This window comes from Penicillium odoratum (genome assembly GCF_028828045.1).
Source record: "Penicillium odoratum strain IBT 22623 chromosome Unknown utg000004l_segment0_segment0, whole genome shotgun sequence".
In the NCBI taxonomy this organism is placed as follows: Eukaryota; Fungi; Ascomycota; class Eurotiomycetes; order Eurotiales; family Aspergillaceae; genus Penicillium; species Penicillium odoratum.
In genome coordinates, this window is record NW_026643146.1 from 1,093,611 (window position 1) to 1,107,646 (window position 14,036).

The 14,036-nt window shown below is 46.4% G+C and overlaps 7 protein-coding genes across 7 annotated transcripts; 2 read left to right on the forward strand and 5 right to left on the reverse strand.

Moving 5' to 3' along the window:
• Nucleotides 1–775: 775 nt before the first annotated feature.
• N7520_004669 (HD domain-containing protein) lies at nt 776–1,470 on the reverse strand (the record flags this gene model as incomplete). Its single annotated transcript, XM_057138603.1, has 3 exons — nt 776–1,019; nt 1,069–1,282; nt 1,332–1,470. 3 exons carry the CDS (start codon nt 1,468–1,470, stop codon nt 776–778), a joined length of 597 nt encoding a protein of 198 aa, XP_056996810.1.
• A 399-nt stretch (nt 1,471–1,869) lies between these two features.
• N7520_004670 (phytanoyl-CoA dioxygenase family protein) lies at nt 1,870–2,807 on the reverse strand (the record flags this gene model as incomplete). The annotated part of the gene is made up of 3 exons (XM_057138604.1): nt 1,870–2,129; nt 2,185–2,403; nt 2,459–2,807. 3 exons carry the CDS (start codon nt 2,805–2,807, stop codon nt 1,870–1,872), a joined length of 828 nt encoding a protein of 275 aa, XP_056996811.1.
• Nucleotides 2,808–3,472: 665 nt separating this feature from the next.
• N7520_004671 (uncharacterized protein) lies at nt 3,473–5,308 on the forward strand (the record flags this gene model as incomplete). Its single annotated transcript, XM_057138605.1, has 8 exons — nt 3,473–3,638; nt 3,693–3,723; nt 3,783–3,977; nt 4,035–4,200; nt 4,253–4,354; nt 4,406–4,535; nt 4,592–4,704; nt 4,757–5,308. The coding sequence occupies 8 exons, from the start codon at nt 3,473–3,475 to the stop codon at nt 5,306–5,308; spliced, it is 1,455 nt and encodes a 484-aa protein (XP_056996812.1).
• Nucleotides 5,309–6,472: 1,164 nt separating this feature from the next.
• Nucleotides 6,473–6,763, forward strand: N7520_004672 (uncharacterized protein; the record flags this gene model as incomplete). Its single annotated transcript, XM_057138606.1, has 1 exon — nt 6,473–6,763. The coding sequence occupies one exon, from the start codon at nt 6,473–6,475 to the stop codon at nt 6,761–6,763; it is 291 nt and encodes a 96-aa protein (XP_056996813.1).
• Nucleotides 6,764–7,709: 946 nt separating this feature from the next.
• Nucleotides 7,710–8,519, reverse strand: N7520_004673 (uncharacterized protein; the record flags this gene model as incomplete). Its single annotated transcript, XM_057138607.1, has 1 exon — nt 7,710–8,519. One exon carries the CDS (start codon nt 8,517–8,519, stop codon nt 7,710–7,712), a length of 810 nt encoding a protein of 269 aa, XP_056996814.1.
• Nucleotides 8,520–10,767: 2,248 nt separating this feature from the next.
• On the reverse strand, nt 10,768–11,731 carry N7520_004674 (uncharacterized protein; the record flags this gene model as incomplete). Its single annotated transcript, XM_057138608.1, has 2 exons — nt 10,768–11,357; nt 11,428–11,731. The coding sequence occupies 2 exons, from the start codon at nt 11,729–11,731 to the stop codon at nt 10,768–10,770; spliced, it is 894 nt and encodes a 297-aa protein (XP_056996815.1).
• A 176-nt stretch (nt 11,732–11,907) lies between these two features.
• Nucleotides 11,908–13,469, reverse strand: N7520_004675 (uncharacterized protein; the record flags this gene model as incomplete). Its single annotated transcript, XM_057138609.1, has 2 exons — nt 11,908–12,940; nt 13,021–13,469. 2 exons carry the CDS (start codon nt 13,467–13,469, stop codon nt 11,908–11,910), a joined length of 1,482 nt encoding a protein of 493 aa, XP_056996816.1.
• Nucleotides 13,470–14,036: the final 567 nt, after the last annotated feature.

A 14,036-nucleotide genomic window follows, 5' to 3' on the forward strand; every position in this document is an offset into this window, starting at 1 on the left:
ACAGACATTGTCTTTCCAAGGTTGCTGCTAACGATATATTCGACCCCTACACAGGCCCTTGTTAAAAGGCGAAGGCATTATTTCTTGATGCGATATTTAAGGACAGGTCGCTTTTGAACAGTATGCTAGCGCTCTAGCTGAAATATCCCATAATTGAGCCATTCCTTTTTCTTTTTTCTTAGAACTTTCACCACAGCCTCATGACCCCTTTTGTATCACAGTTTCATCACCAGAAGGATCTTCAAATCCTACATGGGACATCGGATTAACATCTAGCTGCGCGAGCAGAAACTCGATAACCCTCTCCTGTTCCTTCGAAGCACCATATAATAGTGGCGCCCGCTCGTAATCGTATTCTCCACTGCCTTTAGATTCTGGGTTCACCCCTGGCTGGGCAACTAGCAGTCGGACCACTGCCTCATGAAAGTATTCTGTGGCATGTGAGAGTTGTGTCCGACGAAATCATTTTCTTCCAGGTCCATTAACGGCTCCCTGCTGAACGGGAGTCTGCATCTTGGGGTGCACAAGGTCTGGATATAGGCAGCTAACCGAGGCTTCCAATAGTATGTGCAAAGATATCCTCTAGATTGAGTGATAAAGCAATTCAACCTCATCAAGGCCTTGTCCATTTCATCAATTCAATCAAGTTCAAATTAACATGACAAAATTGCCCCAAGAACCCTAAAATCGGTCAAAAGAGCGGCAAATATACTGTCAAAAATGATGTACATCCACAGAGAGTTAAATATTTCTCACACCCTAGCTTATCACCTCTCTAGTAAGATAGATGACAGACAATCATATCCAAATAGGTTCGTGCACGCGGCGTGGTAGCCTCGACTCCCACCAACTTGGCCTTATCATCCCACAAACGTAGCGAGACCATTTCATCCCGCAATGGATCCTTCTCAAACGCTTGCAACTCGTCTCCTTTGAATGGCCCACCTTGAAAGGCCAATGACTTCTGCGAGGCAGAAGACAAAGAATCATAGTACTCGCGATCTACCGCCGTGAGATACCTATCCACGGATGAGTACTGCGGAAAATAAATTGGTCACATCCACCTACCGTTTCGCAGCAACATGGCTATTGACTAGCCGGCACACTGTATCGCTGAATCCCAAAGACTGGAGATAGGCGGCTCCGATAGCTTCGTGGCCTACACGGCCGACGTTTTCTTTGCTTTCCCGGATGTTCATGCGAACCTCCTTGGTAGACTCCAGGGGAATGATCTGGCCGATGTCATGCAATAAGGCCGCAATAACTAACTCATCTCTGGCCCCTTTGAACTCGTCAATGACTTGGAAGGAAGTGTGGTGCCGGACACTGACCTGATTGACGGGCCTGGTCTGCTGCCTGTAAACAGTGTTCTAGCTGACTGATCGATTCGCCGATGTAGTCGCCTTGACCATACTGTTCGAGTGCAGTGATTAAAGATTCGGCTTTTGTGGATGGGGTAGTTGAGTTCATTGTGACTTGTGGGACTTTGAGCAAGGTTGAAAAATGGAAAAGAGAGGAAGCAGGGGGAAGTGGGTGGGGAGGACCTTTAAATAATTTCCCACGGAATTGGTACCGACATGCGCCATATGTCCTTCTCTTGGAAGCAGAATTGACTATGAATTACTCTAAGCCACATTTGCACATTATTTTGGGTGATCGGCACATGTCCGGTGTTCTCAAGTCTTGCCACATCAATTATGTTTTAGAAGCATTTAGTTGAATCGCCTCAATTCGCTTTATGTTCCACTTCCTTTTCGAACCCAATATTGTATTTTTAGCCCTACATTCATACTGAAAAGTCTTTGTGGAGTTCTAAGCCTTATAATTACAAAAATACCCCTTCGTTCCATTCCCGTAAGAGGCCCGGCTTCAAGCTGCAGAGACAGCGTTTGAATCCACCGTCAACATGGGTGATCCAAAAGCATAGCGAGCGCGGCCCTCTTCATACGACATACCCTCTTTCCGCATATGTGTTGCCGGCCAGAGATTCCGTCTATCAGCATAGTATTGATCGTGAAGGTTCCCCTCGGCGGCACAGTTGTAAGTTGCGTAGATGGCCCGCCGGTCCTTGGTACTGGTGTTGGCACCACTGCGGTGGGCCAAGTAGGAGCCGAACACCAGAATGTCACCTATTGTCAAAATTAGAGTCGTTTAGGATTAGAGTTATATTTCATTTTCACGTACCAGGCTGCAAGTCACAGGAAGCCCAGGGGTGGCTGTCCACCCACGCAGGTTCAATGCAGCGATCGCTCCCGAGAGGGATCTGCATTTGGTGGCTGCCACTGACAACTTCCAGACCTCCATTTTCAGATGTCATCTCATCAACAGCCGCCAGAATGGTCAGATGTTTGATGTTTTTGACGTGCGTATAGGCGTTGGCGTCAATGTGAGGATCAAAGCCGCCTACAACATTATTAGGTGATCAACCTTTCCAACTTTTTAGCGGTAGTAGACTTACCACTTCCAGCAAGCTTGTAGTTGATCTTCTCCTTGAAAAGAAGCATTTCTTCGCCTGCTAGCTGCTGCAACATGGTGATCGCCCGTTCGCCGCGCAGGAAGCTGTCGAAGCCTGCATGGGTGTTTGCAAAATTCTCTGTGCGACACAACACACGGTCACCCTTGCCATTTACCTCCTCGTAAGGCATCCATGGGACATCTGGAGTTCGGGGCAAATCATGGACTTCTTGGGCCCATTGTTGAAGTGTCTTGGCCTCTGATTCGGAAAAGAAGCCACGAACCAGCAGGTATCCATTCTCCTGGAAGCTCTGGAGCTGGGAGGGTGTCAAAGTATAATAAGAATTCTCCATGATCAATATGAAGTCTCACAGCTTTCAAATGGTAAGGGAACAAACCGAACAATTCTAACCCATCCAGTGGGTTGCCGATTATATACATTACGGGTCTTCCGTTACGCAAGTACCTGCCGAACAGAGCCATGGTTTAGCGTCGCGCTTCGCACCGAGAGATTGAGTCCCACTTTTCGCAGTATCCAACGCCTTAAGAAAGTAATTAATCGAGTTTGGTTTGCGAATTGATAAGGTTAAGTTTGACCAATTAACAGTGAGTAGATAAGACACATGTTTTGGATGATAACAAGGATTGGATGGAGTGGATTGCGGTGGGTCCAACTGGTTCAGTGGCACAAAGCTCGGACCGCGTCCAGGGTCCAACTTGTTACCGCACTTCGTACCGAATATCAATATCGGATCTACGCGTGTCTTCATGCAAGCTTATCATTGGATCTCCAATCGGGAACGTGTCAAGATTACATCAGTCATGGATAGTAAACATGTGGTATACAGTTGAATGCATTTGACTGTCTACTTTGCCTGAAGACTTAAGACTTCTTGCCTATTTTCCTGTCCCCTTTACCCTCTTCACCCTCCTAAATTTTTCTTTCCTTATACCCCTCAGCTTGACCAGTGACGAACCTTGTACTTGAATCGACAATTATCTTTGTCACACTCACGTCATGAACTCTCCAGCTGATTCGGTGATGAAGAAGAATCCCAAGGAGGAGATCCACGATGATACTTGGGATCTTGAAGTGAACGAGTCCAAGAAAAAGACCTCTGGCATTCTGAGTGTCGTGATCTCCGGATTGGCTCTTTTCAGCGATGGCTACAATGCTCAGATCAGTATGGCAACGAAGACCCAGCTCCGCTGACTTTCAAATGCTAACCTGCCCGTAGTCGGTTACATGGAGCCTCTTTTCTCTCAGCTGTGAGTATTTCAAGATGCCACATGTTTGGTTGTTCAAGAGCTAAGGCGGTCGATTACAGTTACAAAGCCGGCATGTCCTCCACCATCAAGGCGCGTTTGTCCAACTCATACTTGATCGGAGAAATCTTCGGTATGCTCTTCTTTGGAGTCCTAATTGACCGCATGGGTCGACGCACCGGTATTATTCTGGCCACTCTGATCCTGGTTCTCGGTGTGGTACTGGCGACTGCCGCTCATGGCACCACGCAGCTAGGGTAACACTCTCGTGTCCAACTTTCGAGAATAGAATTAGCTAACCTCGATTCCTGCAGGATGTTTTGGATGATGATTGTGGCACGTGGTATAGCCGGATTTGGTGCAGGAGGAGAATATCCTGTCTGTGGAACCAGTGCTACCGAGGCCGCTGATGAGAACGAAAAACTGCGCAAACGAAGGGGAATCTTGGTAGCGACTTCGACTGACTTTGCAGTTGATATGGTCCGTTTTTCTAGAACTTCAGTGGTTGAAACCACAGCTAAATATACTTCAGGGTTTCGTTGTGGCGGGCGTGGTTGCTCTGATCGTCCTAGCGTGCTATCACCAGGAGAACTCCGCAGGAGTCTGGCGAGTCTGCTTTGGGCTTGGCCTCGTGGTAAGTTGCGAGCACTGTCAACCCTTCTCGATCGTATATTAACTGAGATAGTTGCCAATTGTGATCTGCTTCTTCCGGGTTCGAATGGCCAAGTCTACCCAGTATAAGAAGCATGCCATCAAGTCTCGCTATCCGTATGTCCTTGTTCTCAAGCGCTATTGGAAGCCCATGGTTGGCACTTGTACGTTCTGGTCGTTTTCCATTTTGCGAACTTTTCAACTGACTTATCCTGTTTAGCCCTGGCCTGGTTCTGCTATGATTTTGTCACCTACCCATTCGGTCTCTTCTCTTCGACAATCATCGAACAACTGATGACCGACAACACGACCACTCAGAACATCGGATATGGTGTACGTTCTATCAAGGCCCAAAGTGACATTGAATAAAGACTGACATAATTAGACCGTGATCAATTGCTTCTATATACCTGGGTGCATTGTCGGTGGATTATTGATGGACCGCATCGGCCGAAAGCAGACCATGACACTAGGATTCTTCCTCTGGGGTATCTGGGGATTCATTCTGGGTGGTGCTCTTCATCCCATCCAATCGGTATTTCCCTTGTTCGTCGTGATGTACGGAATCTTCAATGCACTGGGGGAGATGGGCCCTGGCGTTGCTACCTTCTTGTGCGCCTCTGAGTCCTTCCCAACACCTCTACGTGGCCACTTCCTGGGATTTGCTGCCGCCTTCGGAAAGGCTGGAGCGTCTATTGGAACTCAGGTTTTCACCCCTATCCAGAATTCTTTTGCTAGCACCGAGAAGGGTCAACAGGCGGTCTTTCTCATCGGCTCTGCCTTTACCATTGTGGGTGGTCTGATTTCCTGGTTCATGATCCCTGACATGTCTCGCGAACTAGAGACAGAGGATGCTCGCTTCAAGACATACTTGGAGGAAAATGGATATGATGTTAGTGAGTATGGAGAAGCTCTTGTTATCAACGAGAGGGCTTGAGATTCTAGGTTTATCAATCCGACGACTTTATGCTTTTTTTAGGAGAGTGGATGTTAATTTGCAGATATCACAAAGTTGAGATTCTTACTGGTGCAAAAGTGACATTATTAATTAGTTTCAATTATTATCTCAAAAAGCCCAGATTGGCTGTTTCCCAACAGATCCGCAGTCAATGCAGAGTTCAAACAAAAGGCTTTTATTCGGTGACCAGGTGTGTCTAGTTGTCTCATTAAACCCGAATAACTATAATTATAAACAAAAGCCACGAGTCTGTAGGAGTACTTCAAGATCACATGACCATGGCCAGCGCCCTCGTCCCGTTTTGGCTGAGTGCCACCATCCACGCGGGCATATCCCCCATGGATGTCTTTCTCTCTCTTACCTTCTTCTTTTCTTTGTTTCACGGCTGCGACCACGTAGCCCTTTCTTCTCCTGGATGAGAGCAGGATCCAGCAGTCGACAGTAGCATGATCCATGTTCGAGGACCAGCGTGACGCAAAGAGGCTTGAGATGCTGGTTCGATCTTGGAGGCTAAATTCTGGCTCCACTGCCAAGACACTAATAAGTGGGCTCGGCACCCGGAGCGAACTAAGATCGGCATTTCAATCAACCTTCAAGCCGTTCAATTCCGACACGCTACCCAATTCTCATCACGCTACGGAGTACTTATTCACATCCTATATTTCACTCTCAGAGAGGTGTTACGAAACGTCATAAATTTCTGCGGCTATTAGGTTTACAACATCATATTCTAGACCTACTTCACATGAACATTAAAAAGATGGTTCATATATTGATTCATGATTGAAAGCGACTCCGATATGGCGTCGTTTTGGAGCCCATAAACAGCCCCTACGTTTCAGCCCGCCTATCATGGCTGAATCAATGTATTTATCCAACAACCGAGTCCCACTGATTACGTAGCAGCAGTGCACTAGCCATTACCACTTCTGTCATTGCGGCATATTCATAGAGCTGAAAAGTGGGCCCTTCTACAGGCAGCTGAAAGGTGGGGCCTATCGCATCTTGCATATAAATTTAAAGAATATTCTTAATTCCTCCCGAGATTCTCATCTTTTCATCTTAAACACTTTCCGAGGTTCATCTTCTTACGACCAACAAAGCGACCAACACCGCAAATTTCAGCAAATTCATCTCAGCAACATGAAGTACTACCCAGGTCCAGGAATGCACCACGTTACGAATAACGAATTTGTTCGAGTCGATGACAAAGATGTGGGGAAATGGTGTGTCATGAAGTTGTCTGATAACAGACTATACTGGTTTTACGGGGAAGGAGGGAAACCGATCCATTATGTACGGAAATACGCCAACAACCTGGACCTGTCTTATAAGGGTTTCGTTGAAACATGGAGTCGCGATTACCATATCTTTGAGAGTAACCGCGATTTTGATGAGGGACGTTGCGATGCCTCTTCGCATAATACAGATTGAGCTTACAGAAATCAGGCCACCCGTGTGTTGGGCTCAGGTAACATTTGGAGATTTTCGGATGGTGAATTCCAAGACTATGGAACATTTATTCGGGCTCACGCTGGTATCACGTGTCACTCTTAGGAGAGCAGGCCACAAATAGGGTCAGAGAAGAATACGGGGATCGCATCCAAGCGAGAGCGCTCTCTAAGCTACTCTAGCTTGGGCCTCTTCTTGTTGGAGCTGATATGCTACCCCTGAACGAAATAACCGCGAAAGCTCAAATAGAGTGGTATGGAGAGAAGAGAAAGGATTCAAAAAAGAAAAGTGGGATATAGAACGTCATGTAAACGAAGCATATGCTCCCACACTTCCTTTTGCAAAAGCCACCACAAATAGCTATGATTATGCAACTATCTTCACGCTCACTGCCCTTATTTGACAATGTGTATACCCGGCTGTAGCCTTACTAAGTATATTGGTGGTCGCAATAGGCTGTGCCGCCTGCCTCTTCCTCCGGTGCCGCATTGTTTTCCGAGAAAAGGCTTCGTCATTAAACGATGAATGAAACAGAAAGCGACTGTACTGTTGATATAATTGGATGACAGCGCGATACAGAACCTGATGTCATAGATATATCCAGGCATGACGGATTGCCTCAAATAACCAACTTTCAATACCCTGTTATCGTCGGCCATTGCTTGGTAGAGACTCATGTGCCTTCATCTGTTACCACGCATACCTCCCAGAGGAGTACTAAATATCTCTTTCCTGGGAGTAGATTGCAGAAACCCAGAAACCCCAGAAATGAACCTTGGCACTTTTAGATGGCCCCAGGTTGTAGCTCTAAATATTCTAGCACCTTCTTAATAAAATTAAGCTTATTTCCTTTAGACGAATCGGCTCCTTGGCCTCTTTGGAATTCGAGAACAGGCTTGGCACGAGACGGTACAATGCAAAAACAAATTCAATTCGCAAATATCGAGATGGCTCCATCTTTGCCTGGGACCGGGAGGCCTTTGGTAATGAGTTTACTCATTCTTTTAGCCCTTGCTTTGCGTGTGAGGATTGTCCAATCCCCATAAAGTGCTAAATCAGCGACCGAACATCTAACCAAGTGATTCTTCTTTGAATTTGTTTCCGTGGGATGTGTAATTGGCGGTGCTATCTCATTGGGTCGCACGATAGCATCAGTAAGTGGGCCATTGCTCAGGGAAGAGGCTTTCGGCAATCCTTCAGCGTTAGCAGGCTCTTCAACAACAACGTCAGGCCATTCTTCAGCAGGAGATTCTTCGGCAGCGGGAGGTTCTTCAGTGAGAGGTTCTTTAGCGAGAGGCTCTTCAGCAGGAGGCTCGTCGGCGGCGGCTTCAGGCTCTTCTTCAGCGAAAGGCTCTTCTTCAGCGGGAGGCCATTCTTCAGCAGGAGATTCTTCGGCAGCAGGAAATTCTTCGGCAGCGAGAGGTTCTTCAGCGAGAGGTTCTTCAGCGAGAGGCACTTCAGCGGGAGGCTGTTCGGCGGCGGCTTCAGGCCATTCTTCAGCGGAAGGCTCTTCTTCAGCGGGAAGCTGCTCGGCAGCGGCAGCAGGCTCTTCGGGAGCGTCAGGCCATTCTTCAACGGAAGGCTCTTCGGCAGCGAAAGGCTCTTCAGTAGCGACATCAGGCCATTCTTCAACGGGAACAGACTCTTCGGGGGCGGCGTCAGACTGTATTTTGCTCTGATTCCTGTGGTCTTCTATCTCCCCTGAAAAGATGAATTTAGTGATGTCATTCCGCTTCATAGTTATGTTTGTCAAATCGTTGCCAATGGGACTTACCATCTTTCATAGTATTCTCCAGAGATACTATTTTATTTGAAAGGAAGTTGAGCATGCTTTTCGTCACGGTATTATCAAAAAGATGGTTTTGACCGAGAGTACTGTAAAGATCTTTCAGACCAATACCTAATTGCCCAGGCTTCAGCAATCGCTGGAAATTTCTTTCAATGTAATTCGGAAGCCAGAATTCCCCTTCTGGAAGACTTGGAAACACGTCTCTTGTTGTGCAAAGTATATCGAGCATCGGCATTTCTTCGCCTAATTTCTCGATTTTTAGCTTGGCAAGTTCTTCAAGATCAGGAGGCTGTATGTTCTGGATGCTTGATAGACCAAAACGCTTCTCTGGTATTCTCTTGCGAGGTCAGACGTGCCTTCGTTGAGTGGCGAGTTGATTGTCTCGTAGCCTCCTGAGTAAAGAAAATGCACCAATGTATGACCGACATCTTCGTGGACATCAGAGAGCGCTATAGGTGAGTACAAAGACAATTCGTGCTGAAATTTAGGCCATTTCCCAAGGAAGTGCGCCGGAATGCCGTAAGTTTTATTCCCGATGACGACGGTGATAACCGGGGATTCGTAAGGCCAATAAAGAAATTAGAATAAAGTTGCAACCAATAAATGCAGAGTACTCACGATGAAATTGGTCGATGATAATCGATCTTTGGGGACAGTTGGAGGGAGACCAAATTTTCGATTGCTTATGAGTCTGGCGCTGCTTAGCCTTAGCCTTTTTCTTATTTGCCATATTGAGAATTAAATAACAGACGATTACAAAGCAGAAGAATAGTTGGTCGCAGGAACGGTGGCACAGGGGCCTTGAAATACGTACGTGGGAGGAAGCGAGAAGCGGGGGAATGCAAGTATGAGTTGTTCTGCAACGCATCAACGACACGTCACTTCAGTACGAATATGCTGGTAGGGTCTCTCGCGGACTAAGTAGATTTAGAGGTGCTGTTTTGTGGCTCGAAATAACGGTCGTTCATACTAGGAAAGTGTCGATTATCATAACGCGAGTCTCAATGTCGATCTAGGAATCTAAGTTATATGGGTCTCTATAAGTCTATCGGCTTTGGCCTCAACTCGCAAGATTAGCACACTTCTCATGGCGCCAAGTACCTTTGGTTTAATTAATGCAACTAGACTCAACGACGGGATGCACAATATTGTTATCTGCTCATGCGCAACAATATGCCCCGTCATAGCCTTGATTAATTGACATTGATGGTGCAGCACTGTTTGAGAGTCTAAATTTAGAAACGAATCAATTCCATGTGAATCATTAGTACGTGAAAGAGGAGGTCGAAAAACAACCTGCAGTTGCAGAAGTTCCAGCGCGTGCAGCTGCCACGTCACATGTGGTGCCGGATCACATATACATATTAGCTATTCTTTGTCGACATTCCGCTACCAGCAAAGAGAAGCGCTTTTCTACTCCAGATTGGAGAGAGAAGTCAGTAACTTCAAACCAATATTATTTGAATGTCTTTACAACATTTGAAAGAAGTATGATCCGTCGTCAGTCTCACAGCGGAGCCTTGGCCCCAAGCAGAATTAGCCGCCAGGTAATATTGTTAACCGGCCTTATTGAGCCTAGCATGAGTGCTAGGACTGCGTACAGTCATTCCTGAATATTTCCGGAAAACTCTGCACCAACTCATGTATATCTTACACCTCTCACCTTTATTTGTATACTACCATACTATCATACTTTACAATATAATATACAAATTCAATCAACCAATTGTTTCGTGGATGGTTCCCACACAGATTAGTGTTTAAAGTGTTGTTGTTTTGATTTAGCTCTGAGTGGGCTACGGAGGCGAGTAGCGGCCAATTTATCAATACCCCTAAAAACCAGGCAGAAACAGCAAAAATGGCAGAAAACATAAAAATACTGGATTTCGAGAAAACAGTAATTTACATATTCAAGGTAAATAAGTCCAATATTAGTCAAATTTTACTAAGTCCCAACTGTATGCCACTTTTCCGACGACATGTTTCAGAGTACATCAAATATCATAATTCGTTTCCCATCCGCCCTCAAAAAAATAGGCTTTGGTGTGTTACCGGTATTCCAATCGTCAACTACAGCTTCCCTCCACCTGGGAAGCAATACAGGTGCGAATTGAGCGAGGAAACCTATCAAATCCTAAACGAAAATGCATGCATGAGAAAATAGCGTACAAAACCCTTCAGAACCCATCTATCCCTATCAAAAGCGCCTGCGTCTACTAGTACGCTGGCTTACAAGCTCAGGGGTATCTCTCCTTCTTCTTCTTGACCGTGTTGGACGCCCTGCTGGCGCTGCTGTAGGGGCCTCAGGGGCAAGATCGGGGATCTCGAGGTTCTCGGTATCGCTGTAGGCAGGCGGAGATGACCAGAGACGGTCTTCGTAGAGCTCAGTAACCACTGGGGCTACGGGGGCTGCTGGGGCTATGGGGGCTACTGGGGCTGTAAGGGCTGCGGGGGCTACCGGGGCGGTAAGAGTAGTATCTGAATGCTGTGATATTATCACATGAAGGGTCCAACGGTCCTTAAATCCTTTAACAAGGCCCAAATTATGGTCACAAAACTCCTGGAGGGGCGTATTTGGGCGACATTCAACCATAAATGCTGTAGGATCTCGGTTATTGGCCGTTTTGACGTCCCTCGCAAGTAAATACCCGTCGAATTCATCCAAAGTCGGGTTATACCCCTTCCTCTCCAGCAGCGCGACATTGGTGGGGGTCAATATGTCGAATTCGACAAATTGACGTGTATTTTGGACGATGAATTCGGGAGGAAAGTCGGGGTTCAAAACGACTAAAAGAGCCAAAAAGTTAGCAAATATATCGAATGTGTATAGAAAAAGCAGAGAATCAGGAACGCAAACCCTCTCTGATTTGCGTAATTGGTCCACCACGCTCCCAAAGATAGACATATGTTACCAACTTGATTTGTGGTGGGGTAGGCGCTGGCGCCGGAGCTCGACCAATTTGCTGGTTTCTCGCCTGGGACCCAGCCCCGTAAGACCTTGTAGCAGCTTCATACCCTGTCAGCTGAAGGGCCTGAGTATTGACCTGCGCAGGCGTACGAATAGGCGTAGGGGCAGGGGTAGAGGTAAGGGTAGGGGTAGGTGAAGCTTGAGAACTTTGCCACTCTAGAAATCTTGCGATAATTGCGTTGGAATCGGACATATTTGGAGGAATTAAGCAATAAATTGATGAATAAAAGTGGATTATGTGGAAGATACTGATGGGAAAAAGTGCTATTTAGTATACGAAATCAACCACATATTCATCATCATGTTTTGCAAACGCAAAATTCGTTACCCGAGACCAAAATTCGTTGCGCAACCTAAGACATTAGATTATCAACCACTTTCCGCTGTTACACCCTCTGCTGCACCTGAATTTCGCCAATTATATCCATCTAAGGGCTTGTCACAAACGCTGAATTTCGGCTGCATACCAGAATCTTCATGGTCTAATGCTCGAATCCGCAGCTGCTCGTACACAGATCGATATGGCTGTAAGGGGTTATCACCCGGTCGGTAGAGAGGTGGATTTTCGGGGTCAAATCCCCCTGGAATGATATCATTCAGCTGTGTAGAGCACCACGCCAGAGTAGCAGGTGGAAGATATTCTATAGGATCCCATGGTGCGACATTTTCGTACAGGATTTGATAGGTTTCCTCGCTCACTTCGCACTTGTATTGCTTCCCAGGTGGAGGGAAGTCGTAGTTGACGAGTGGAATACCGGTAACACACCCAAGCCTATTTTTTTGAGGGCGGATGGGAAACGAATTATGATCTTTGATGTACTCTGAAACATGTCGTCGGATAAGTGGCATATAGATGGCGAGAAGGGCGACCTGGTCTGTAATATTTGCTGCTGAAAAGAGGTGTGATTCTCGTAAAATCATGAAGTAATGACGATAGATAAATAAACACGTTTTCTGTAGTTTCGACCAAAACGATTCAATACGCTGGTTTTCTGTGCTTTTACTTAGTAGAAAACAATCACGAAGACGTGTAATCGTAGGATCTTCCACCCTCCGGAGTGCAAGATGAAAATCAGCCATCATATGCCCTTCAACACCTAAATCACAGCGGATAAAACGCGGAATACACCCAGCATGCTGAATACAGTCAAGATATTGACGTCCAACACTCACAGCTGTGCGTGCGCTTATACCGGTATAAATCCACATGATTTTGCGAGAGTATCCATCAATAGCAGCATAAATCTCGAATCCATAAGGTTCAAGCTTCATATGCCCATCAACATGCCAGACGAAATTAGCCCCAGGGCAGCTATAGCTACCACGGCCACGCTGGAGGTCGTTTGTGCGGCGTAAAACTGCGTCAGGGCGGATTTCTCGGTAAACGTCGTAGATTAGATCACTAAAGAAGAAATCAGCACGTTTCTCTCCCAAATATCTCCCACATATCTCCCAAATATCTCCCAAATATCTCCCACTTACGCTGGATAATATTGCTCATAACGACGGAGGTGGACCTGCATTGCGCGTCGTCCGTACCCCTCAATTTCTCCAGTACGGTCATAATAGGTCAAAACCGCCTGTAACTCCTCTCTTTGCTGGTCACGCTCAACAGGGTCGTCTGTGCGTAATTTGACACCCATTTCCGCCCGAATTCTCCGAAAAGTGCGCTCGGTAAGCGTAGGTAGCACTTTTTGGACATCTCGAGGGCGCATAAGGGGTAGTAGGGTTTTAACATTCTCACGCATATCGGGTCCGGTGCTGTATCTCCGAAAACCCCAGGAATCAAGTCGTCTTCTGAGCGTAATAAGGGTCACGTGCACCTCACGGGCGGCCAGGGCATGCTGAATAGCTTCATGAGTAGCACCGCTCTCAAAAAGGGTCTGTATCTCGTCTCGGTGGGCAGCAAGGTCAATTTGCGGGCGCGGCATGTTGGGTGAAAGGGGGGAAAAGGGTGGAGATAGGTGGATATTAAATGGGTGGATATTAGATGGTAGGATTTAGGGGTTTTCTCGTACAATACGTTACCAAATTGATAAAAGCGGTGAACAAAAGTCATGTGATAAGGTGTTTTGATAAATTGGCCGCTACTCGCCCCCGTAGTGGGCCTAAATCACCCGGTTTCATTGTTGAATATTCTATATCCGTTGATGAACTTATCTTTCACGCCTTTAGTAGGCCCTTTTTGTGACCAAAAAAAATCCATTTTGTGGTGAAAAAATCCAAGTCCTCGAGATCAGTCATGCAAAGCTGGTGATAAGTTAGTGATCTTCTGCAACCACTGGAGCATCGAGGCACTTGACCTGAAAGGTGAAGCTTACAGAGCCGAGGAAACTAGCTAATGTTAATACTCTCAGGGGCTCCATATCATTCCATGTAGATTGTGGATCGCAAAGACATCACGATATTCTCTTAATTAACCGTAGAAGATTTGTCTGCGGGCGTATCATGACTATACTACAATATAGGATTTCAACTCAGAGATTCTACCGAAATCC